General features: G+C 35.5%; 1 protein-coding gene across 5 annotated transcripts; it reads left to right on the top strand.

The window, feature by feature from the left end:
- LOC117324014 (transport and Golgi organization protein 1-like) lies at positions 1-25,783 on the top strand. Of its 5 annotated transcripts, none has more exons than XM_033879610.1 (28): positions 1-170; positions 1,786-1,919; positions 3,547-3,636; positions 3,822-3,930; positions 4,407-4,450; positions 4,979-5,111; positions 5,708-5,824; positions 7,618-10,163; positions 11,159-11,284; positions 11,483-11,513; positions 11,947-12,035; positions 12,243-12,320; positions 12,817-12,999; positions 13,114-13,218; positions 13,504-13,535; positions 13,849-13,939; positions 16,027-16,096; positions 16,319-16,368; positions 16,930-17,020; positions 17,580-17,718; positions 17,975-18,076; positions 19,225-19,285; positions 19,642-19,677; positions 20,070-20,137; positions 21,157-21,239; positions 21,736-21,823; positions 22,086-22,256; positions 23,562-25,783. In XM_033879610.1, the coding sequence occupies exons 1-28, from the start codon at positions 35-37 to the stop codon at positions 23,650-23,652; spliced, it is 5,094 nt and encodes a 1,697-aa protein (XP_033735501.1). In that variant the 5' UTR covers positions 1-34; the 3' UTR covers positions 23,653-25,783. The 5 variants fall into 5 exon arrangements, with proteins under 5 accessions (XP_033735501.1, XP_033735499.1, XP_033735498.1 ...); XM_033879608.1 differs by having other exon boundaries at positions 22,086-22,417; XM_033879607.1 differs by having other exon boundaries at positions 22,086-22,438.
- The last annotated feature ends 1,713 nt before the right edge of the window (positions 25,784-27,496 follow it).

Below are 27,496 nucleotides of genomic sequence, written 5' to 3'. Positions count from 1 at the left end.
TGACGTGTACATTCAGTGTGAAAGTAGAAAAAACATGGCAGCCTGCGTCAGTGTTGAGCGTATGATAAGCCGGTTGATGTTTGTGGCATGGCTTCTTACATTTGTGATAGCTATGGTTGAAGCATCAACTATTTCTGATTTAAGGCTATGTGGAGATGCAAAATGTGAAAGTAAGAACACTTCTTCAAGCGACTGATATGATATATTTTACAATGAAAATGTGTGTGTATGGGGGGGTATATGGTTTCGGGTATATTATATTATTATTACAGGTAAAGCAGTAATGTGTGTTTTTTTTAATTTATTTCTTATTTAAGCACATTTCGACCAGGAACTGCAACATACCATCTACTCTGGTGTCTGGATTGCATTGAAGTAGAGATGCTATTCTGTCGGACTAATATAACTCTTCACAAACTTGATGTACCATGATAATATTGTATTAGGAAGCAGTATTAGTGAAAAATACCCTGCCCATGCTGGGCTTCAAGCCAGCAACCCTCGCTCTCTTAGGTAGACATTCCTAACACTAAGCTTAGGGAAATTTCCGCTAATATGGTTACCATTCATTACTTTTGTAGCAGAAAAGCATAATTTAATTGTCACATTTGTCTTGTACATTTCATAGTATTCAAAAGCACAGACAAAAACATCCAGGATACAAGATCTTGTGAAATTCAATGGTAACAGATCGGGCAAAAATCCCTTGCAACAAGATTTAGGTGATGTGATTATATAATATTAGCTATGATGGTAAAACTTTGAAAACAATTAAGATGGCAAAGTATGTGGACAGATTTAATTTATATCTTATAATCTAGTGAACACTGGCCAATGAGTAAAATATGTATGTAATATAAGCTAATAAGATATTCTCTTACCTTTTAAATGATGTATACATTTTATGTGTCAGGTTGAAGGGAACCGGAAATATTGATCAAATGGGTTGGAAAAATTGCTTGTTTTTTGTATGTAACACGATCTGACAAACCTGCTTAGCAAGATCTTCAGAAAATTTGTGACCTTACACTTTCCACTTAAACAATATCATAGTATATGTTGCTCAATCTTCTGGACCCAGAAAATCAGATCAAAACAGGGCCAACGACCCCTAGAATAAAGGCATTTAAACTAAAATGGACATTGGTTGAGACATCCAAAGAGGGGGGGGGGGGGGGGGGGGGGGGGGGGGGGGGGGGGGGGGAAGATGGGAGAACTATAGTTTTGCACTGTGTCTTGCATACTTCCATCCTTCCAAGTAACACAATAAGTAATAAAATAGAGCCTAAACATTGCTTTGATGTAGGTCAAAATGACCTACATCAAAGCAATGTTTAGGCTCTATTTTCTACACTTTCACTTACACTTCATACTTGGGGCATGGCTTCACCTAGGTGAGGCAGTGTGTCATGTGTCAAAACTGCTGGTAGGTCACACTGTCCTACATTATGACCTTTGACCTATACTGTACCTGTATATAGCTTACATTGAAGAAGAAAAAAATTTCAACCTTCTGCACTACTAAGTACTAGACACTTGAACTTCATGATTGGGGCTTGGGTTCATCAACATTAGGCAGTCAGTGTGTCAAAATTATGTCATTCTGACATACATTTTGACCTTTGACCAATTACATTAACAAAAAGAATTGTCTGAGTTCTATCACATATTGTTATGATTTCATATCCATTGGGGGACAGCTGTAATTTGTTGAAAAATTGTACAAACATCTATAATAATACTTTCATCTGTGATTGATTGAATTTATTCACATTTGTTTTCCAGGAATTATATCCTATGCCAGAGCATTAGGTAAATACAGACAAAATGATCCTATATTCCTGAGCTTTGAAAGAGACGATATTGTGCGTATTTTAAGTAAATCAGCAGGCCAAAAACCAGATCTTTGGGGAGGAGAGGTAAGACAACAACACCACATATCTGTGTGAACTAGATTTATAGTAAAGAGTGGCTATAAGGTAAACACCAGAACAAGCTTTATAACATCTGAGTGAACTAGATTTATGGTATAGAGTGGCTTTAAGATAAACACCAGAACAAGCTTTATAACATCTGAGTGAACTATATTTATAGTATAGAGTGGCTTTATAAGATAAACACCAGAACAAGCTTTATAACATCTGAGTGAACTAGATTTATAGTATAGAGTGGCTTTAAGATAAACACCAGAACAAGCTTTATAACATCTGAGTGAACTAGATTTATAGTATAGAGTGGCTTTAAGATAAACACCAGGACAAGCTTTATAACATCTGAGTGAACTAGATTTATGGTATAGAGTGGCTTTAAGATAAACACCAGAACAAGCTTTATAACATCTGAGTGAACTAGATTTATAGTAAAGAGTGGCTTTAAGATAAACACCAGAACAAGTTTTATAACATCTGAGTGAACTAGATTTATAGTATAGAGTGGCTTTAAGATAAACACCAGAACAAGCTTTATAACATCTGAGTGAACTAGATTTATAGTATAGAGTGGCTTTAAGATAAACACCAGAACAAGCTTTATAACATCTGAGTGAACTAGATTTATAGTATAGAGTGGCTTTAAGATAAACACCAGAACAAGCTTTATAACATCTGAGTGAACTAGATTTATAGTATAGAGTGGCTTTAAGATAAACACCAGAACAAGCTTTATAACATCTGAGTGAACTAGATTTATGGTATAGAGTGGCTTTAAGATAAACACCAGAACAAGCTTTATAACATCTGAGTGAACTAGATTTATAGTATAGAGTGGCTTTATAAGATAAACACCAGAACAAGCTTTATAACATCTGAGTGAACTAGATTTATGGTATAGAGTGGCTTTAAGATAAACACCAGAACAAGCTTTATAACATCTGAGTGAACTAGATTTATAGTATAGAGTGGCTTTATAAGATAAACACCAGAACAAGCTTTATAACATCTGAGTGAACTAGATTTATAGTATAGAGTGGCTTTAAGATAAACACCAGAACAAGCTTTATAACATCTGAGTGAACTAGATTTATAGTATAGAGTGGCTTTAAGATAAACACCAGAACAAGCTTTATAACATCTGAGTGAACTAGATTTATAGAATAGAGTGGCTTTAAGATAAACACCAGAACAAGCTTTATAACATCTGAGGGAACTAGATTTATAGTAAAGAGTGGCTTTAAGATAAACACCAGAACAAGCTTTATAACATCTGAGTGAACTAGATTTATGGTATAGAGTGGCTTTAAGATAAACACCAGAACAAGCTTTATAACATCTGAGTGAACTAGATTTTTAGTAAAGAGTGGCTTTAAGATAAACACCAGAACAAGCGTTATAAAATCTGAATGAATAAGATATATAGTATGGTGTATCTTTTAAGATAAACACCAGAATGAGCTTTATTACATATTTGAGTGAATTAGATGTATAATAGGATGCAGTCCATACCAGAATGAGCTTAGTATTAAGTGTATAAAATGTTTTGAATTCTGTATAAAGGGTATAAAATGTTTTGAATTCTGTATTAAGTGTGTATTTTGCTTAATATTGACAGGTACATGGAAGGAAAGGTTACTTCCCACGATCGTTTGTTAAAGAGTACAAAGTTGATATACCCAACCCACAACATACAGTGAAAACACAGGTAAATTATTTGTTTAACATGTGCTCTGTAATATTGATTAATTACTGATTAACAATGTATTTCAATATTCAGTTGATATTTAACACAATCAATGCTTATATACATACTTTTAGTTCCAATGTTTGGTTGTTTTATATCTGTGTTTTGTACACTCTCTAAGCTTGACACTTCTGAACATTTTGTAGAAAGCATTATCTATTGAGGAACGGATGAGAATGGAGGATGAAGATGACACTGAACTTGGAGATGATACAGAGATTGAAGATGATACAGAACTTGCAGAAGAGGAAAATGGTAGTTACCTCATAAATTAGTACTCATAATGTTTTTGGTTAAACTAGAATCCATTTGTATTTTTTCTCTATGAATGAAATGACAAGTTTTTTGTGAACTTTATCTAAAAAATATCAATTGTTGACTAATGACCAGCGATAAGTAATTACTTAATAATGAGTCTTAATGAAAGAATGATTCTCTAATCATATATATATATAACAGAATTGGTCAATTTTGAAATCCATTAATCAATTAAACATCTTCCTTTGTTACATGAATTTATGATTTTGTACCGAACCATTTCTTTACTTTCCTTTGACACTATTGTATGGGAAGCTATAACATTCTAACTACAGTGTATTCTATAGCTTATTAGACATTTGGTCCCGAATAACTAAACTGTCAACGGAATGTAAAACAATACAAAAACAGTAATACATACTTAGACTGATTTTAGAGTGTTTTTATAATTATACACGATTGTAAATTTTCAGATTTAGAAGATACTGAGAAACACGGAAAAGAAGAACCTGTACAGGTACATAGGAGTTTATATCGGTGATTGTTGTGTATCATATTTAATTTCCATGTAAATTTCAAAATTAAAAAAAAAGATGGTAAAATTGCAAATGACATATGTTTTAATCAGCACAACTATTAACAAATAAATTATTAACTGGTTGATAAAACAACATAAATAATACCTACTTTGATTCATTATGTTAATTAGACATGACCACCCAGCATGTTTACTGATATTCAGCAGAGTGGTGGAGAACCCAGTCTTCTACCACAGAACAGACAATAATATTGGCTTTACATTCAAAGAATGATAATTTCTAAAATGATTTCTGAACATATCTATTGAGTAGATTTTCAGTTTCATACTCAACTTAGTTACCTGAAATGTCTGTTATCTTGTAACGCTGTCATCAATATTATTGACTGTATTATGTATTTTTATGTTTTGGTTTGAAATAAAGACTGTATTATGTATTTGATTATTCTCAATAACAGTTCTGCTTATCTTCTTTTAAAGCTTTAAAATGTTGTATTTCTTAAAAAGGACACTACATCGAAAGAGGAAGTAGGTGATGATACCGAAGTAGACGAGACAGAGTTGGGAGAAGAAGGTGATGATGATGAGAGTACAGATTCCACGGAGGTGTCATCAGATACTGAGGTGGAAAGTGACCAGGGTAAGCATCTCAATGATATAGCCTACATTAGGAATTATATATTCTGTGTATCTTTCCCAAATTTTATTTAAGTTCATAGACCAAAAATGATGGTGTTGGCGATGTCCCATAATAAGGTGGTTGAAAAGCGGTGCATTCATAGACCAAAAAATGATGGTGTTGGCCATGTCCCATAATAAGGTGGTTGAAAAGCGATGCATTCATAGACCAAAAATGATGGTGTTGGCCATGTCCCATAATAAGGTGGTTGAAAAGCGGTGCATTCCTAGACCAAAAACCGATGGTGTTGGCCATGTCTCATAATAAGGTGGTTGAAAAGCGGTGCATAATTGTAAGATTTCTGGTGTGTTACTATATAGCCTGTTAGACTTCAACTCTTTACATATTTCCAATTTGAATGGCATGTTATGGTTTTGAGAAGGAGCATACTTTAATAAGTTATTTAAAAAAAAAGATATCAATATTGTGGTTAATACCTGGTGCTAAAAGTATTATTTTATCTATGGTTGATACTTACATTATACCTACCTAGCTCCCACACCAGACAAATATTATTATCCCAGCATAATATCAAAATATTCTGCTGTTGTTTTCAGATGTTTTTGATTATTACGATATTAAAGCAAAGAATATCTTAAATCATATCAGTGAATTCGATGAGGACATATTTCCAATACTTCATGATGAAGACGATGAAAAATTAAGAATTGAAGGTAACAACAATGCCAATGTGTTTTGAATGTGAAGCATGTAATACATTTGACACGTCTCTGAATGAACGCATGAAGATGTCTATCTTCTATTAATTTGTATGGCATGTATTACTAAATTAACCAAATGTTCAGAATAAGGTTAATACAATAACAGAAAAAAGTGAGTCACTCAAATAATTAAATTGTGTTTCTCCAGATTAGATTGTAAATACTAACACTGTGTCTGTAGAGGTGATGTTATAGTTATAAAATGCACATGTTCCACTAAATCCCATGTAATTATATTATCTTGTCACTTATCAGTTATCATACATTTGATTGATCACTGAAGTTTTGAAACTGGTCAGTAAGTCCATCAAGCATCTGCAATTGATGTATTCTGGGTTATTCTAGCTGGCCCCAGTTGTTTAAAGGTTAATGAAGCTTATCACAGTTTAACAAAAATTTTAAAATCCTGGTAAAATAATTTGTGGTGAAACAAACTTGACAAATATTACACAACTCTATAGTACTCTTCAGACTCATTTTACCTACCTCTAGGGAATATACACACTAATACACACAGGCTTTTACCTACCTCTAGGGAATATACACACTAATAAACACAGGCTTTGAAGTAAACCCAAAATGAGATTTTTACTAATCAACCCATTAATTACCTTATCATCTTTTGAACAGGCCCTGGACTGTAATTAGTTTCTGGCCTTGAAATATACAATGTACATGATGTGTTGTCATGATATTAGATTATTTATCCATTGAATAGCTTGATGTCATGCATGTGTACTGCGTAGAGTGTACTAACCACTGGGTAAGCCAGTACTAGTGTAAAGTTTGTGGGTATGTAAGTGAGGGGAATACATAATGATGATGGAATTCTGTTTTGGAAAAAGGCACAACACTATGGTGGTACATTTTTAGTCAGCTGAATGAATTCTCTGCAAATTTTGAGACTAAACAGGACAAATTTTAGTATATGGTTTTTCCTGTTCTATCATTCTGTAGTGGAGCTGTAGACCAAGGACTGAAAACCAGTGGTCATATAGACAGGATAATGTTATAATACGTCAAAAACTGGTATACGGAAAACAGCGATAGACAATATCAGTTAAATCAGTAGGTAAAGCATAGCTAAGAAGAACCTGTATCTTTATATCAACAGTACATTGAGCTTTGTAAAAAATCAGAAAGGTGTTTCCTACAGGTAAATTATGTCATTTCATCAGTGTAATACTACTGTTATTTGAGTGGGTAATATTAGATGTGTTAACACACCATGGAAAACATCTTTGGGTGGGTAATATGAAATGTGGGCATGACGCCATGGAAAACATCTTTGGATGGGTAATATTAAATGTTTTAACACACCATGGAAAACATCTTTGGTTGGGTAATATGAAATGTGGGCATGACACCTTGAAAAACATGTTTGAGTGGGTAAACACACCATGGAGACCATCTTTTGGGCAGGTAATATGCATTCATGGTTTGTGATGATTTAATGAATGGATTAATATGCTGTATTAACACAAAATGAAAATAGTATATGCATCTTGACTAATAAACTGTGAAGGATGATGTATTGTGTAATTTAACAGCCATAACCAATTTGGTAAAATATTGATAATTATAGTATATAATTAACCCATACATGATTTCCATTTAAATGGTGAGCTTTGTATGTTGTTATTGACAACTATTGTATAAATATCCTATTAACTATATTATATGCTACCCATTTATTTACTTGCATATACTAGCTAGAGTATTACATATTTCTTTTTCTCATACAGAATTGAATAAAATCTTGATGAAAAAACCTCCAACTCCAAATGAAGACATGGTTGCAGAGAGTGCTTCTGGTGAAAAATTGGAGACAACACAAGAGGGATCTACAATATCTCAACCTACAGATACAACCCAGCAAGCAGCTCCAACATCCGATCATCAAGGCACAACCCAGGAGGCAGCTCCAACATCCGATCATCAAAGCACAACCCAGCAGACAGCTCCAACATCCGAACATCAAGGCACAACCCAGCAGACAGCTCCAACATCCGATCATCAAGGCACAACCCAGCAAGCTGATGCATCATCCGAACACCCAGACACAGCCCAGCAGACAGTTAGTACACCTCAACATTCTGCTCATGAGGACAAACCTGCTAAGGAAGCCAAACAGGTAAAAGAAGAGGAGGTTCAGAAAGAGGATGACTACTTTGATGAAACAGATATTGAAGGGGATGAAGAAGAGGAAGAGGCATCAAATGTTTTGTCAGATGTAGTGGCAGATTTAAAGAAAGTAGAACATGACAAAAAAGAGGATATCATAGCTAATGGTAGGAGTCGGCATCTATCAGAGGAAATGGCTGTCTCCACAGAGGAAGGGGTGAAGGATTCTCCTAAATCTGAGGATGTAAAAGAAATGACAACACCACAAGACAGTACTAAAACTGAAGCTGAAAAACAGGTTCTAATTGAGAAGTCTGCACCTCAAGATGTTCAGAAGGAGGAACAAAATAACATGAAAACAGTGTCTGATACTGAACAAAAAGGTCATGATCGTGAAACAAAAACTTTAGATTTTGTACAGGCACAGGTAGATGATGCAATGAAAAAAGTGGAAACAGGAGATATTAAACTGGAATATCCTTCAGATGGAGTCAAAGAGATGGAACAGCCCTCAGAAGAAAACCAAAAGAAGGAACAGCCCTCAGATGGAGACAAAGAGATGGAACAGCCCTCAGAAGAAAACCAAAAGAAGGAACAGCCCTCAGATGGAGACAAAAAGACAGAACAGCCTACAGAGGGGTCTAGAGCGGTGGAAGATATGGCAGAGGGAGTCAAAAAGATGGAGCAGTCGGCAGATGGAGATAAAAAGATGGAACAACATGTAGAGGGAGTTAAACAGGTGGAACAGCCAGCTGAGGGAGTCAAAGAGATGGAACAGCCTGCAAACATGTCTGAGAAAAAGGAAAATGTAGATGCTCAATCCAAGGAAGTCAAACAGGTTGAAGAGCCTGCAATCAAAGAGGCAGAAACAAAAGTGGAAGCCACAGAGGTGGAACAGCCACAAGTTAAACAGACAGAACAACCTTTATCTGAGGACAAAATGGTGCCTCCAGAAGAAAGCCGTCCAGAAGCAGAAATTCCAGTAAAAGGAACAGTGGATGAACAGGTTTTACCATCATCTGTTAGTGTTACATCTGCTACACAGGCAGTTGAACCAGATGTCCAACCAGGATACACCATTATAGATGGAACACCTTTTCCTCTTGACATGCTGGAGGACACTGTCATAGACTCTCCTTCACCTGTAATGGAGGAACTTAAAACGAGAATACCAGATCAACCCTCATCACCTTTAGACATTGCACCAACTGCTTCTTTTTCAGAACCAATGCAAACATCTGCAGATCCTTCTAAGTTGGATCCTTCCCAGACTTCAAATGTAGACAGTCATTCGGAGGTGCCACCCTTTCAGGAACCTGTCCACTCCAACATTGAGGAATCCATTTCCCAGCACCCATCTTTCACTGTGAGTGAAGCCAGTAGTCTTTCTTCCAGCGAAACAACCTCCTTGTCAGACGGACTATCGCTTAGCTCTGATACAACACATGGATCTCAAAGTGAAATTGTGACAGAAAATCTGCATGCATCTGTGAGTGTATCAGAACAGCTTTTGTCATCAATGGATGTTAGCATGGATATGGGAGAGAAACATACAAGTACTGAAGGTATTGTTTCAAACAGGGATATTGTACAGCAGAATCTTACACATACAGACTCTTTAGAAGTAGAAGTTCCAAAGCCGGGCTCAAATCAAGATGTATATGCAACTGCAGATTTTCTTTCTAGAAAAGTGCTGTCCCATGATGGGTCTCAAGGGAGTATGCCTTCTACGAATGGACAACCTCAGAATGGAGCTGGTGTTAGTCAGGAAAGTCCAGATAAGCATGTTCAGACAGAAAAAATAGCAAAATCTGATGACACTAACTCTGCAACACAGAATGTTGATACTGGGACTGTCCCGAACCTACCTACAGAGGGAGACCAAGGTGTCACTCCACCCACTACAGATTCCCCGAATGAGATCCCACCGCCTCCCCTAGAGGAGAAACCCACTGCAACTGTACCTCCATGGCAACAGGATACAGCATCTCCAGACAAAATAGACTTAACAGGAACTGGAGGGGAATATAACACAGACTCACAATGGTCCCGCAAAATTAATGATGAAAGTATTGAAGCACAGGAGGACAAGGCATTTCAGGCAGATACTTGGTGGGTTAGAACTGTCAGAAACATGGACGCAAGACTCAAGGTGCTGGTGGTCAAGGTAAGTCATACTAAAAAAGAGCAATGGGTCACAGAAGAGAAGCATGATGGTCATGATAGATACCAGTACAGCAGGATAATTCCATGATAAAATTGCAGCAAGCACACGTTATGATATAGATAAGAGATAGTTTGTTATTGATTGAAAGCCATCACAACAGCAAGAAGGTAGCAAGTTGGAGTAGTTAGTATAAGTGACAGCAAAGTTGGTAATTACTGCAGGTTATCTGATAGGCCACAGGCTTAAGGAGGTCAAGATGGGATATAGTCCAACAAGAGGTCAGCAGTGGCCATGCCATGTAGGCCAGTTGTTTTTGAAGTCGAGATAGGTCATGGACACTAAGGGAACTGTCCACCGTAACTTGGGATATTTTGTTTTTTCTCGTCAAAACAGGATGTTTTTTGATTTTGGGGTGTGTAAATTTGGCATTACAATCAACCTTTGTCAAATTTTGGTTTATTCTGACATTCATGTTACATCTGACCTCTGCTGTCTAAGACGGAGATGAAATGTAATATTTTCCTGGGACAGTTATTAAAGTTTTTTATCATCGTTATGGCTCACAAATCACGAGATCTACTGTGCCATTTTGTTTAAAATGCAAACAAGAAAATGATTTCACAAAACACACTGTTACCCTCTGGGTGATTTATGATGCTGTGAACTTACCTAAGCTACAGTATGAGCAGTACTAATGTTTACACAAGCACCAAGTTGTAGGAACCATACCTTTATTGAAGAATGACAAAACAAACTTAGTTTTCACAGAAATAAAGCCACATTATATATAATTACCTAATAACTTTTAAAGTTGGAAAGCAGGGGTCTGGAATATTTGCCATTCACAGACAGCATTATAATTTAGTGTGTTAAATTTTGGCGCTTTCATGCCAGGTGCCAAATAAACCAAAATATAACCACAACCAAATATCTCGATTAACGGTATATGGATTTCACGTTTTATTGTATTAATATGTTACTCTTATATTCCTCAGTTACCACCCTCAGTCCAATCTCTCCTGGAACAGGAACCACTGGGCCTGTCCCCACAGATGGCCATCTTTGTTACCATGGTGATGACCTTCATACTATTCATCGTGACTTGTTGTGGACTGTTAAAGGTGGGTTTAATTTTACATTAATACCACTTTATTGTTGGTGTGGTGACCAAACAGTTCTGTAACCTCTATACTGTAATATCTTGTTCCAAGAGCACACATGACAATTATAAGCATCAAATATTAACTTGGCCTTCTGCAATCAGAAATGATGTTTGGAAAGATGATGCATGGACTGATTATAAATTACTTGAATTGCAGGGAAAAACATCCAAGAAAAAGGACCCCGTTCGTAAGTTTTGTGTTTTAATTTCAAAATCAAGTCATGATTTTTTATAATGGATTTCACAGCGCATGGAAATTAGCAACATTAATTATGGGGCCAATCATGTTTCCTGTAGTTATTGTAGTGAAATATGAAAATTCTAAGTAAGGGTCACTATGGAATTTGAGTTGAAAAAGTTTAACAGATAATTCTGTGTCCAGTGCTAGGATTAATACATCTCAAATATCTACATATTAGTGATTTTATATCTCTCACCTCTTATTGGGTCTTTTATTAGAATTTACTTTAAGGAAGATTTTTTTAACCAGAGGAATGCTTTCTTATGCAAAGCCTGATGAATCTTTGTAGTTGGGGAAATTTATGACACCATATCTTGGTAAGATTTACAGAGACATTTTGAATGCAGAAACGGTTCTGTATGATATCTTATATTTAACAGTGGTTGTTCGAAGTCTGGAAGAGCAGTTGTTTATCATGACAAAGGAGAAAGAAAACTTGGAGGATGATTTACAGAGTACAAAACAGAAGGTGAGTTATTTCTGATTTACCTTATAATTTACAGAATAAATCATCTGAAAACTGTTTATGTCTGAGAGATAAATCACTATGATTTAACCCTTCACCATTAAGGTTTTGTGTAAAATAGTATGTCACACAGACTCAAGTTGTGTGATGTGGAGGGATTGAATCACTTTGATAGGGTTGATATTTATGTTTTTACTCGATCTGTTATAGATGACAGACCTAGAGAAGGACCTGAATGTACACCAGTCCTCGTCTGGAGATTTAGAAACAGACCTAAAAAACCACAGGGTAAGATAATCATTATTCTATGAATTATAACCTTGCATTAATGGTTGATATACAGAAGTTCAGAACCACACAGTAAAATAATCATTATTATATAACCTTGCATTTAATGATTGATATACAGAACAGTTGATATACAGAACTCCAGAACCACAGGATAAAATAATTATTATTCTATAACCTTACATTAATGGTTGAAATACAAAACGGTTTATAGAATCCATTGTTATTTTATAACTTTCATATAAGATAAAATGGTTGGTATACAGAACTACAGAACCACAGGGTAAACAACAGTCACTTTTACAACTGGTTGATAATAAAACCATTCTTATGTGTATCCATATTTACTACATCTGAGTTCCATTTATAGTTTGTGTTTATATAGAAGAAAATATTTCTAATATAAATAATTGGTTTTACGTTACAGCAGATTAGTAATCTGTACGTCTTATAATTAATGATTTCAGATGAATTACCTTATATGTTTAATTTATAGCTCCACGTGGATGAACTGAAACAAAAACTTGGAATCCTGGAGCAGGAGAAAGAAAAATTGACAGTGGATATCCAGCAAAAGCAGCAAGATGCAGAGTCAGAGCATGAAAGTGCTGCAGAACTCCATACACAAATTATATACAAAGATAAAATGTTGGAAGAACTCCATGATCTACAAGAAAAGGTATGGTAACTTGCCGGCATAGACTGTGGCACTATGAAATCGATCTTAATGATGGTCATTTTTGCTGAAGGAAATCTACAATTTTATACATGGGTAAATGTTTTCTTTTTTTAGACAAACCAGCAGTTATCGGAGGCACAGATGGACATAGAAAATTATGCTTCACAGCTTCAGAGTACAACTGAACAAGTACAGCACTTGGAAACCAGGAAACAACAGGTATCAGCTCCAACACACACTAACAGAAACTTTGTAGAATAGATCTCCCATATACTAAGGTTGATTTTTATCAGGACTCATTTTGGTTTCCATCATATTGGTTGTAACAATGATTTATTGTTTCCATTTGAAAATGAAGTTGAAATCATGGTATTTATTAATAAAAAAAGAATTTAAATGAATTTTTATATTAATAATGTGTACTGGAATCTAAATGGTGTGTCTGTATGGACTGAACTGAAATTTGTTTGTAATATCTCATGTAGTGTTTTATGTTTTTTTAAGTTATTACAAGAGGCAGAAGGATGGAAAGAAAAGTAAGTGATTTTTAAACATTTTATTAAATTTGTAACATCATTTTTGAAAAAGGTGAAAAAAGTGTTAGGAACACCCATTGAAATAGTATCTATTTTCCTAATCAGTATCTTAAAAACAATTAAAATGCTGTGATTTTTTCGTTAGTTTACCTGATGAATTTTGTAGCTGTAGTTCAGACTGTGTTGCCACGTGGCCTCTTTTACATAGCTTCCTGTATGTCAGGGTGATGAGCAAAGCTCTGCACCATCAATCATTGATAACTTCGTCAAGGTCCATCTTGATACACAGCTATAAACCGTTGTTGTCTTGCAGTGCCCAGGACTTGACTGAACGCTTAGACTTGTCAGTATTGGAACAAAACAAGCTGCAGGAAGAGCTGGACTTCAAACAGAATGAGTTAGAGGTAAATAATGCTACAGGCAGTGCCATACAGGGACTGTAACCATACAAGTAGTGTCATACAGGGACTGTAACTATACAAGCAGTCTCATACAGGGACTGTAACCATACAAGTAGTGTCATACAGGGACTGTAACTATACAAGCAGTCTCATACAGGGACTGTAACCATACAAGTAGTGTCATACAGGGACTGTAACATTACAAGTACATGTAGTGTCATACAGGGACTGTAACATTACAAGTACATGTAGTGTCATACAGGGACTGTAACAATACAAGTAGTGTTATTCAGCGACTGTAACTATACAAGCATTGCTATACAGGGACTGTAACCATACAAGCATTGCTATACGACGGTGGGGAATCACGTGGTCAGAAGATATGAATTCAAAATGGCGGCTGCTAGTGCAGAAAACATAAAATGAGGTAAGATATTGAAAATACTCATTACATAGGTTTTTTTTATTGTAGCGAGCATATGTCATACTATAAACTCGACATATCCATACCTCATGTTTGCTGGGACAGTTTGTAGTTATCCGTAACATTCTAACCAAAATTTCGAATTGAAAGGATTCCACTGACAACTCGATTCAAAATTTTGGTCAGAATGTTACGGAAAACTACGAACTGTTTCAGCATACATGAGGTATGGATATGTCTAAATTATAGTATGACATATGCTCGCTACAATGAAAAGCCTATGTAATGAGTATTTTCAGTGTCTTACCTCATTTTATGCTTTCTACACTGGTGGCCACCATTTTGAATCCGTATCTTCAGATCACGTGATTCCCCTCCGTGTATACAGGGAATGTAACTATACAGAGACTGTTACAAGACAAGGACTGTAACCATACAGGGACTGTAACCATACAAACAGTGCTATACAGGGACTGTAACAACGCAACTGTGCCGTACAGATATGCATGTGATATTCCTTGGATTAAGGAATGCCATCTTGTCCAAAAAACAAAAAAAAACTACAGTGTGTACATACAGTCAAACTTCGATGTTTCGAAGTTCAAGGGACTAACAGAAAAACTTCGAAACAGCGGGACTTCGAATTATTCATGGTTGACAACAGATCGATGTTTTCTTGATAATGACCATATCTGTTAACGTTACATGTCCTCAGTGTCTTCGTGTTGATCGTCGCCTGTCAGGCTCACATCGAAAAGTTTAGTTAATTTATACCTCAAACACAACAAAATAAAAATTATTTTCATGAATTATACCTAAGCATTTTATTAATTAAACAAAATATGTATCGGTTACAAAACACTTATATCGCGTTTAACAGATAAAGCAAAAGAAGTACAATGCACACTTACGTAAGTCGTTAGGCTTTTCTGCTAAAGACACGTGCGTTTACGTTATGTGCATATAAAATACGGAATGCCGATCGGTTGGAGAATGCATGATTGAATGACAAATAATCGATTTACTTGGATATTTATGTGTAAGTTTGAAACGTGTCACTTTGAATATGAGTGAAGCCATCGCTAATTGTTTGTGTTTAAAATTGGTCCGGTTGTTTTACAGTTCCGTAAAATTTACTCACCGAGCGCTGATTTCAATGGCGGCGGAGATTATCAGAGACGACTACCGAAATGTTTTACAGGAGTGATTAAATGTCATGGCTTCTAAATATACTTTTTATCTATCAATTTGGTCTGATTATTAATTAACCCCATGACCGGGAGTGACAACACACGCTATCGTTATCCCTATTGTCAGTCAGGGCATTTGGGGGAGAGGTGTGAAATCTTGCCGCAGGGGTCACGACAAACACCTGTCCAGTGGTCAGTACAGGTAAAATTTTTGTTCGAATCATGAGATGTCAATTACCTATAATATCATAGCTAACGGGTCATGAAAAAAGTTCGATACATCGAAAACTTTGATTTATTAAAATTCGAATCATACATAGTTTCGTTAGTAGTGTTATATAGTGAGAAAATTCGGGACCAAGCAAAAAGTTCGATACAGCGAGTAATCCGAATCAACGAAGTTCAAATCATCGAGGTTTGACTGTACTTGATTCTTTGCCATCTCTGTTAAATGTCTGTTTTGTTATTCAATCTAGGTTCTGAGGGACTGTTTCCTACAACTAAAGGCTTTTGAAACAGAGGAAAATGAGGATACAGATCAAATTGGTTTGTACAGTCTCTATTAACTGTTTGTCTTTATCATTTGATGGGAGTCCATAGGGTCGCCAGTAACTGTAACACTTCATAAAATAACTCTATTGTCAATGAGTAATTGTGTGACTAAATCTATTACAATTGTTTATGATATACATTTGTATATTATCCTTTTATCTTGAATTTAATGTCAAGTAAGTATTTCTGATTAAATTTTTTTTTCACATTTTATAGATTCTGAAAGTATCCAAGAAAAGTTCCGTTCTATGTTGGATGTATCCAAGGTAAGTATACAGTGTATGACTCTTCTTACACCTCTATGACCAAGTGTTAAACAAAGCGTAGCCGATTCGACTAATCTTTGATTCTATTTAAATTTTTCACATCTCGTCATTATTTTCAAACTTGGTATCAAAAGGATCATGATAGACGAAACATTCGATCAAGTCTATTACCATCTCAGACATATTCAGTGCTTGTACGCTTCACATTGGTCATTAGTCTGATGAAGGTGACTGTGTAGTCATGGAAACATCAAAACTCCTAAATATCATATTGGTATGTTATATAATATCATATTGGTATGTTATATAATATCATATTTACATTACCAACCTGAAGAAAATGTTCTAGAACAGTTTGACTATTTTTGAAATGCAGTTTTTTGATACTTTAAACATTACCTATTTGATCCTCATTCACAGAACTATGCCACTGTGTTTACTCCCATCCATAAACTTCCAGGGGTTGTGTTTAATAAAGTGAGAAGAGGTAATCAAACATATTTGAACCTGTGAATTTCAAAGATAGTTAATTCAAGTGTTTGTCCACTTCTTGATTTGCAGGTAAAAGCCTCACTGCATTCATTGGAAGAGGAGAAATTAACATTACAGAACAAAGTGGACATAGAGATAGAATGTCGACAGGAGATGGAAGGTGAGGACAGAAACTGTATTTTGTATGGTATATAATGTGTGATCAGCACTAAAATAATATTGATAGCAGACATGATTATTTTCAGCTTTAAGGCAGAATTCCGCTTTTTGTAAATTTTCCATGTTCGCTTCTGCCCCTTGTAAGGAGGTCCCCAGACCCCCCTTTCAGCTTTTCTTTCCTATGCAATCATGTCTGAAAAAGTGAACTACATCAACACAGGTAAGAACAAGTAGGATATTGTATTTGGACGGGTTATTGAAAGTGTGAACAAGTTAATGATACAAGATTCTTAATCTAGATTCTTACTTAATTTTAAAAACAAATCATCTACAGGGTATATACTTAGTCGATTTTAAGATTTCTTAGTTTATTTTAAGATTTTTAATTTATTTTAGGATTTCTTAGTTTATTTAAATGAATTTAAATAATGATTAGGTGTCTAAATATAATCTCAAATTAATGAAAAAATTTAATGAAAAAGTGTCTTAATAGAATCTCAATTTAATGAAAAAGTGTCTTAATATAATCTCAATTAGCATGTAAATTATAATTTTTCCAGAACAAATAGCATGTCTCCAGGCAAAACTAGAGAGTTTCCAAGCTGACAAGATGAAAGCCGACAGACAGTGTCATGAATCCCAGACCAAACTAAATGTTTTGACTCACTACTTCAAGGAAAAAGAGGTTCAACTACAACGGTAATTTTAAAGAGAATAGAAACTTATAGTTTAGTAAATTTTGAAGTAGTTTTGGTGTGGAAGTGTATGGTGATAATAATGGGAGAGGAAAGTTATGTGTGGAAGTGTAGATAAAATCCTGTTACTGTGGCGGAGAGCAGAGGTTTTGGTTGGTGAGCGGTCAATATAAAATTGAAGTTGTGAACGTGACCTTACTTGGATTTGACTTGGCAATGGTGGATATTCTCTGTCTTACTCTTGTTTTCTGTAATTGTAGAGAATTAGGTGAGCAGGAAGCATTAAAGAAGCAGAATAAGAATAAGTTGGAACATGCTGACGAGAGGAGTAAGATGGTGGAGGCAGAATTGGAAAGTAACAGGTACTGTCAATGGAATACAGTGCAACTTCCGAAAACCGAACCTTCTAAAAACCGAAACCTCTGAATACCGAACGAATTGGTCCTTCTTTATTATAGTATTAAAAAACTTCCATATACCGATCCCTCTGAATTCCGAACACCGGACCGATTTTGTGTCCGGTTCCTGTTAAAATATACCAAAAATTACTTCTAAAAACCGGCCTTACATTAGCGATTATGACATGAGGTCAGGCCCAGTCAACCATGAAACAACACCTGTGACAGTTATTTTGTGAAGCCTAATTGTCTCGGGACCTACGTAAACATGTAGATGATTTGTACAGGTATCCAATATATATACCGTATACCCCAAGGGGGCATTATGACGGTAGGCCTAGTGTATAATCAACATGACAATTATGAAACAATGCCACACTTCATTGAAGTGCAGCGGTTTGTTTATCTTCTAATTGCAAGTAGAGCTAGAAGCTGATCGTGAGTTTCGCATCTTATTTAAATTTCTTATATACATGTAATCTGCAATATATACATTGATTGACTTTCATAATATTCATATTATTCAGACAAACAAAATTGTCTACGTACATACATGCCGGTTTGTAATCGGGTACATTCTAACAAAACATCGTCCCGACCAATTGTATCCGGAAATCGACCGGTCATTTTTCGATCAACTTCTCCAAACCGAACCCTCTGTAAACCGAACAAATATCCTTGTCCTGTGCATGTTCAGTTTATAGAGGTTCCACTGTACTTGATCCCTAGGTCACAGGGGGTATTGTACTGCTTCATAGGTCAAAGGTCAGCATCACCTGAATAACAATAGAAAATTGGTGCCTATATGATAACGGAGTTCTATTGAGCTAGTGATTCTAATTTTATACACCACTTCTTTTTCAGTGAGATTTCTCAGAGTTATGTTACAGTTCCTAAGGTTAAAGTTCAAGAACAAACCTTTCAGCATATTTTAGTATTACCTGTACATTGGTTATTAATTCACCTGATCAGGACTGGGAGTTTGAACTTCACAGGATATACGAAGGTTTCTGATATGTATTATAAAGGCATTGATAACATACATTAAATGAGCACATGTACATTTTTCCCATCAAACAAATAATATGACTTTGATATTTTTTCTAATAAAGGACACAAGTTGAGGATTTAAAGAAAGAAATACTTTCAGCAGAGAGAGATTTTAGATCTCAGGTAAGTCCGTACATAGCTCTAGTTATTTACAGCCTTGTTCAGTAGGCAAGTTGATAAGGCTGATCATAGTAATTGAAGTGTTTTCTTGACCAAAATGTTTGTTTAAAATAAATTTTCAATTTAATCATGATGAAGTATCTTTCTCTCTACTTTTAATATACAGATTTTCAATCCTTGATTTTTTTTCTCAGCAAAATAAAATTGTCAGTTGAAATTAAAATAACAAAATAAAAAATATGCCAAAAAAAATCATGCAAAAATAAAATAAGATCTGGAATAACCCTCCCTCACTAATTTATTACCTTCATCCCAGGCATTCAGATCTAGAATAACTTGTCTCACTAATTTATTTTCAGATTGCAGCTAATGAAAAGAAAGCTCATGAGAATTGGGTAAGTTCATTAGTATCTCAAGTATTTAAATTTATACTGAAGTTTAACAAACTCTTTATCATTGCTGTTGAGTTTTAAAGCTTGGATAATTCCATGTTCCAACAAGAGCTCCTAGTCTCTAGGCCATGTTGAAGGTCAGTTTATCATGTCTTATACAGCGACATTTCTGTGTAAAGTTACTTATCACAACAGCTCCTGGCAGCAGTCAGACCATGCTGATGTATATCATTAATATGATGACAAAATGAGGGTATATCACAAAGAATCTATAGGTTTATTAATTTCTTATTATCGTGTGTCATTCTATTACAGTGAGAAATTATCATGATGTTTATTCCATTTCACTGTGGGTTGTATGATTTCATTATCCTGTTTGATTTCACTATTTATAGCTAGCTGCTCGGGCAGCAGAGAGAGAACTGAAGGAGTCGCGGCATGATGCTACTGCATTGCGCCAAAAGTAAGTTATGTGATTTCGGAAAATCTAAGTTCCTTGACTTTGATTTTAAACCTAAGTAAATCTGACGTCTAATGAAACTATTAATTCTGGTAGCTTCTTTGCTTTTCCCATAGGAGAAACATATTGTCCATTCCTTGTTTGAGATTACCAGCTTGACTAAAGGTAACATCCATGTCGCAAAAGAAAAGACAAGGAAATAGAATATTAAGGATTTTAATGGTTCCCTGTTATAGATTATTTTTTTCCTGTTTAAAAAAAAAAAATTCTTAACATCATATCTTTTAATTGTATTAATTTAAATTAAATCATATACAATGTACTTAAATATGAATCACAGTATGGTATACTGGCATACTGATGGGGTGTGGTACGAGGTTGTACATACTGATGGGGTGTGGTATGAGGTTGTACATACTGATGGGGTGTGGTATGAGGTGTACATACTGATGGGGTGTGGTATGAGGCTGTACATACTGATGGGGTGTGGTATGAGGCTGTACATACTGATGGGGTGTGGTATGAGGTTGTACATACTGATGGGATGTGGTATGTGGCTGTACATACTGATGGGGTGTGGTATGAGGCTGTACATACTGATGGGGTGTGGTATGAGGCTGTACATACTGATGGGGTGTGGTACAAGGTCGTACATACTGATGGGGTGTGGTATGAGGTATGAGGTCGTACATACTGATTGGGTGTGGTATGAGGTGTGGTATGAGGCTGTACATACTGATGGGGTGTGGTATGAGGCCGTACATACTGATGGGGTGTGGTATGAGGCTGTACATACTGATGGGGTGTGGTACAAGGTCGTACATACTGATGGGGTGTGGTATGAGGTATGAGGTCGTACATACTGATTGGGTGTGGTATGAGGTGTGGTATGTGGTTGTATATACTGATGGGGTGTGGTATGTGGTTGTACATACTGATGGGGTGTGGTATGAGCTTGTTCATGCTGTTGACGTTTTACGAATGTTTCTGTTTTACTTATGTACTGTTTTCTCCTCTGACAGATTAACAGAGCTGGAGCGGAGGTCACATCATGGGCCGAGTGGACTTTTACGACCCTTACCCACTCGGGGCATGCCACCACCAGGTCAGTCATCTTATTGGGAAGTTGCTCATCACTCTTCTATCAGGAGTATTTGATCTCCTCACACTGTAAAGGCCAGAGATATAGTGTTAACTCTGTAGTCTCACTCAGATTAGGCATTGCGGAAATCTACAGATATTTTAGATTGTATTCAGCGTCATTTCCATCAAAATACCACAGGAGGCTCTCAACATTTTTAAAATGTTAATTTTAAATATATGCATGTGTAATATTTTCCATTCAATTTTAAATATTAAGTAATTTGTATTGAATTATTTCTGGTGTTATTTTGATTATCTAAATTAATTAAATATGGTTTGGAATACCTGTAGTAAAATAATAACATAATAATGATTGTAAACATTTATGTGTTCATTATCCACATCTCGGACTGAAAATGGGCTAAACAGACATTAATAATTCCCCCCAAATCCATTTGTTGACATGTAAATGACCTGTGATTGCAGTTATTTCAGTTTGCCTCTAACATTATCTACAGGTATGAATGGACCACCCCCTCCCCTGCCCCCAGGGGTGGACAGACCAGGCTCCAGAGGGGGAGGGCCACCAGGACCCCCGGGCATCAGGTAAACTGTACTTGTATTTGTAATTATTATTATATAAAATTGATATTAAACATTAATTATATCAATGGAGACTTTCAATTTTTATATAGCATATAGGTTTTTATTAAACAGTTTTAGATTATGTTGAAGAATTGTAAAAGAAAAACTACAGTATAATTTCCTTTTCAGCGAGATAAAGTAATTTGTCATTTCTGCTGTATAATTTGAACCATCACAATGCATGCTCAGACATTCTAATGAACATCTGTTGTATTTCTATAAGGGACGGAGAATTCCTTGGTTCCCCAGGCCCTGAGCGGATGCCACCGCCTCCTATGCTTGAGCGACGAATGCCACCCCCAGGGGTGATGGGCCCCAGGATGCCACCTCCTCTAATGGATGGGCGATCTCCACCTCCTTATGACCGGAGAGGACCACCACCTCCAGACAGAAGGTCTCCTCCTCCTTATGAGCGTGGGCTGAGGATGCCACCTCCTCACATGGATCATAGATCCCCGGGCTATAGAATGCCTCCACCAGACATGCTCCCTCGTATGAGGGGACCTCCTCCTCCACATCTACGTGGAGGTCCTACTTCTCCTCCTCCCCCTCATGGTATGGGGCTCCCACCTGATGGTAGACCTGGTAATCTCTTTGCTTCCTTTCTAGCTGCATATTCTGATAACAGTTTCTTCAAAACATCTTCAGAGGTTTTACATTTTCAGAGTTAGTTTTTGCCACATAGTCTTTGTTACTGAATTTTATATTGCATGATATAATACAGATAAAGATGTTTCAATATTTTCAGCTGATGTAAAACATTTTACTGATACCTATAATTTTGAACAAAGCATCAATTCGATGGCTGAACCTAACTTTGAGAGATATATAAAACCTAGTATAAGACATTTTTTTTAAGAATTCATAAAAAATCAAAGAGGGTATTTTTATTGGTTTAAGCATTATAGCATTTCATTAATACTTACCACTTCGGAAAAAACTGTGAGTAAAACCGCCATTACAAAAATGTATAATACATTCATGAATTGGGTGTGTCAGTCATTTACAAATGGCAGTACATTGTATTGGGTTTCATTGATACATCATGAAAACTAAAATTTTCATTCTGGAGACATATTGTAAATGTTGAGATATTTTTTTAATACATTAAAAAAAAAATTCAAAACCTTGTACATGGACTGAATATCCAATAGATATTACATGTATTGTTTTGAAGTTTGAAATCATCAGTCATGATGGTTGAGATATATTTGTGGTATTTATATCCCTGTAGACTACAGTAGTAGAAACTGTTGCATGTGGTAAAATGATCAAACCCTCTGTTGCAGGTCAAGGTACTCCCAGCTTTTACTCCTTTGTTAAGTTTGATCCACTGTATTCATCTGAAGATATTTACTTTCATGATGTTATTTAAACTATTGTATTTACAGGTCTATTAGCATAACTCTTCTCAACGTTTCTGCAGAAATGATTTATTGAGAGCATTTTAACAGTTTAGATTATCAATACAATTGTATATCATATATATAGAGAGAAGAGGTATCTCTCTCTGGATCCAACACTACACCAAGGTTTTCAAATGACAATATCAAGGTATTCAAAGACAGTATAAAAAGCATTTGAGTATAATACCATATATTGATCATCTTTTGTTTTTGGTTATATGCATGTACATGTATGCTTGTATTGTATGAAAACAACTTTACATATGATTTGACATGGTTGTTTTGTTATACAGGTTCCGGAATCCATCCTTACCATCCCCCTCCCCCAGGTCCCGACCCCGACCACAAGCCAAGACAGCAAAGTCAGGTGTGAGACACTCGTAATATTCTACAATGGACAGGACAGGCTGTTCACTGCCTCAGAAGAGCAGCTAAGACGCAGGGTTATTAGTCAGATACAGCTGTCAACAGTGGATAGATCATGTGATGTTATGTAAACATTAGTAATACCAGATGAAATGTGATTTTTGCATAATAAGCATCTGTCCATTTCCGTGTTGTGATATAGGTAGTGGCGCGAGATGTGGAAAACCATGCGTCCATGTCAGAAACACTCGGATTCTTACATTGGGCTGTTGCAATATTACCTAACTGTCTCAATCTCAAGTTAATCTCCTACAAAAGTGTTCAGACCACTGTAACACACACATATGAACAGGTGCTGAAAACCAGACATTTTCTGTGTTTCTTTGTGGAGCGACATAGCCCAAGGGACATAACCCATAACTATAGGCTATAATCCATAACAATCATTGAGTACATTATAGTGTATATGGATCCAAATTAATTGCAGAGGAGTGTGATGAGACATGTTGGATTTTTTTTTTTTTTCAAGTGAAAAAATAAATTGATTTTAATGACATCATCGATATCGAATAATGAAAGCCAATTGAAAAAGTTACCAATCAGAATGTGCATGATATCATGTCACTAGAATTGAGGTCTGCCCTATGTTTTTAGATATTGACATCCTGATTCACTACCACTGTGTCCCTGAACGTTTGAATTCAAAATTACATCTATAAAAAACAGGAATTACAAAATTTATTACAAAAATTAAGTTAAGAGGTGACAGCGATAAGATAAGATAAAAGTGTAAAGTGTAAAACGTTTAATCGGTTATAACGTGCGGATCTGTTCATTCAGTATTACATGAATGGTTAATGTTTCTATGTGGGATTTAGAGACAGGGATTTATTGTTTTAGAATATTTGACGATAAAAATGTTGTACAATTTATATTATTTATTAGTAAAGAATGATGTTACATCATCCCTAGTTTTAACTAGCATGATTATTCTATGACTGAGAGCAGCAGTTAATTATCAAGTACATTGTATAAGCGAGTCTTGCATGGACTTTAACATTCCTTTGTAAAGATTATCTGTCAGATATGGCATTGTGTTAGGTTTTTTAGGACTTGGAACACTTTTTACTCTGTATATGTGTACATTTGTATTTCATAGTACAGAAATATCTGACTTCTTCAAATGACCAGGGTAAAGTTAAATGACTCCCATTCAGCTCATTGTAGTTGCAAATTAATACTGTGTATTGTAAGATATGCATTATCATACAATCAGTATTGTAAAATCCTGTGTCTATGTTAAAGGTAGTACTGTATGCATTTTCATTAGGTCCACACAGTCTAGTCATATGGTTTATATTAATCAAGTGCTATATGTTGATATTGGATGTAAAGTCCTACTTATGTTTTCAGAGCTAAAGTTATCTAGATTGTCATTAAAATCAGGTTCTTATAGCAATCACAGCTTTAATAATTAAGACATGTATATATAAAAGTTTGTGTGAAAATCCATCTATAAACTAGTGTAGATCAATTTACACTTTAAATCTAGGTAGGGCAAAATCGGGGGCTAACCTATAGTTCCTAGTATATACTGAAAGAAACCACTTTTGTCTCCACAACCATTGAGGATTTTGGTATACACACATACATGTATATATATTTGGTATAAAATGTACGTATATTTTGTACAAATGTATAAATATTGCATGTACTTGTCCCTGTGAATTCAGGATGAAATACAGTTTAACATTTGAAATTAAATAATGTATTAGACATTTTTAACCAGTCTTTGCATGTATTGGTGTGACAGTATCATAAAGAATACATATAATGTATCGACTGTTAATCATGTAAGAGCTGGACTCTTCATTACAAGTATTTACACCATATTCTGTACTAGATAAATTAATACTTTTTGTCAGTGCCATCGCATTTCTATGCTACTGGATACATTTTAATTTTTAAGTACATGTACATATTCATCTCCCATAAATATCAATGTATAAAGGTTGGAATTTGTACAGTTATTTTAACATCGAATACCAAGAGGTATTGTAAAAATAAAGTTTTGAAATTGTTAGGTCTGCAATGTTAATGATTAGAAATATGTTCCCTGTTAATTTTTGAATATGCTTCCAGTTCTTAAAAGGCCAAAACTTGTGATTGGTAATTATGTGTACTGTGTATATAATTCTATATATTTAAACACAAGAAAGTGATAGGGAAATATTCCTGAAGCCATATATTCTACTAAGTCATATTACCGGTAAACTAAATTTTGAACTGATGGAATTAGTCTATAGATCATGCAATGTAATTACATCAAATGAAATTTAAGAATTTGTTCCAGTACCCGGATATGTTCCTGTACCCAGATAATGGCGTTAATAAGTACATGCCATAAGTGGTACTAATCATTCAAAGAGCATATAAAAATAAAAATCTGATATTATTAAATTAATGTCATCTGCTTTTTAAAAATATCTCCAAATAAACAGTTAATTTTCCTGAAATGAATAATGAGTAATTGGGAACTTCACTTGTTAGAATTAAAGTGTTTCAGTGTATGGTAAACAGTATACAGATCAAGTGTATTCGAGTATTATTTGTTATGCAAGTCTAATAAAGGATCTTTTTTGTTTAAATACTGTAAATTTACAATTTACTATCGCTCCATTCATCGTCCTGATTGTCTGATAGTTATGAGATTTGTGAGTGAGACAATGAAAAATATGTCTGTGGCAGATATAAGCCCAGTGCATATGGTATATAATAAACATCTTATGTGGCCTCTGAAGTCTGTATCCACAAGTTAAAGTGAGGAACTTTGATGATGCTATTTTATTTTTCAATAATGTGTGAAATTATTTCTCCCATTGATCACAGAATAGTCAGTCCGTGTTTATTTTTCAATCAGATTCTTATCAAATATTTTTAAAAACTTCAACAGAACACTCGTCACAATCATTGATAGGTAGATTGCATTTACTGAAGAATTTCTTCATAAAACAGGATTGTAAATCAATAAAAATGATATTTAGCCCACCATCATCAGATGGTGGGCTATTCAAATCGCCCTGCGTCCGTGGTCCGTCGTCCGTCCGTCCGTCCGTCCCTCCGTCCGTCCGTCCGTCCGTCCGTCCGTCCGTCCGTCCGTCCGTAAACAATTCTTGTTATCGCTAATCCTCAGAAAGTACTAAAGAGATCTTTCTCAAACTTCATATGTAGGTTCCCCTTGGTGCCTAGTTATGCATATTGCATTTTGGGACCGATCGAAAAACAACATGGCCGACAGGCAGCCATCTTGGATTTTGACAATTGAAGTTTGTTATCGCTATTTCTGAGAAAGTACAGAAGGGATCTTTCTCAAATTTCATATGTAGGTTCCCCTTGGTGCCTAGTTATGCATATTGCATTTTGGGACCGATCGAAAAACAACATGGCCGACAGGCAGCCATCTTGGATTTTGACCATTGAAGTTTGTTATCGCTATTTCTGAGAAAGTACTGAAGGGATCTTTCTCAAATTTCATATGTAGGTTCCCCTTGGTGCCTAGTTATGCATATTGCATTTTGGGACCGATCGGAAAACAAGATGGCTGACAGGCAGCCATCTTGGATTTTGACCATTGAAGTTTGTTATCGCTATTTCTCAGAAAGTACAGAAGGGATCTTTCTCAAATTTCATATGTAGGTTCCCCTTGGTGCCTGGTTATGCATATTGCATGTTGGGACCGATCGAAAAACAAGATGGCCGACAGGCAGCCATCTTGGATTTTGACCATTGAAGTTTGTTATCGCTATTTCTGAGAAAATACTGAAGGGATCTTTCTCAAATTTCATATGTAGGTTCCTCTTGG

The sequence above is a fragment of the Pecten maximus genome, chromosome 3 (assembly GCF_902652985.1).
Source record: "Pecten maximus chromosome 3, xPecMax1.1, whole genome shotgun sequence".
Taxonomy (NCBI): domain Eukaryota; kingdom Metazoa; phylum Mollusca; class Bivalvia; order Pectinida; family Pectinidae; genus Pecten; species Pecten maximus.
Note: the sequence above shows the minus strand (reverse complement) of the source record. Positions and strands in the feature narration are given on the sequence as shown.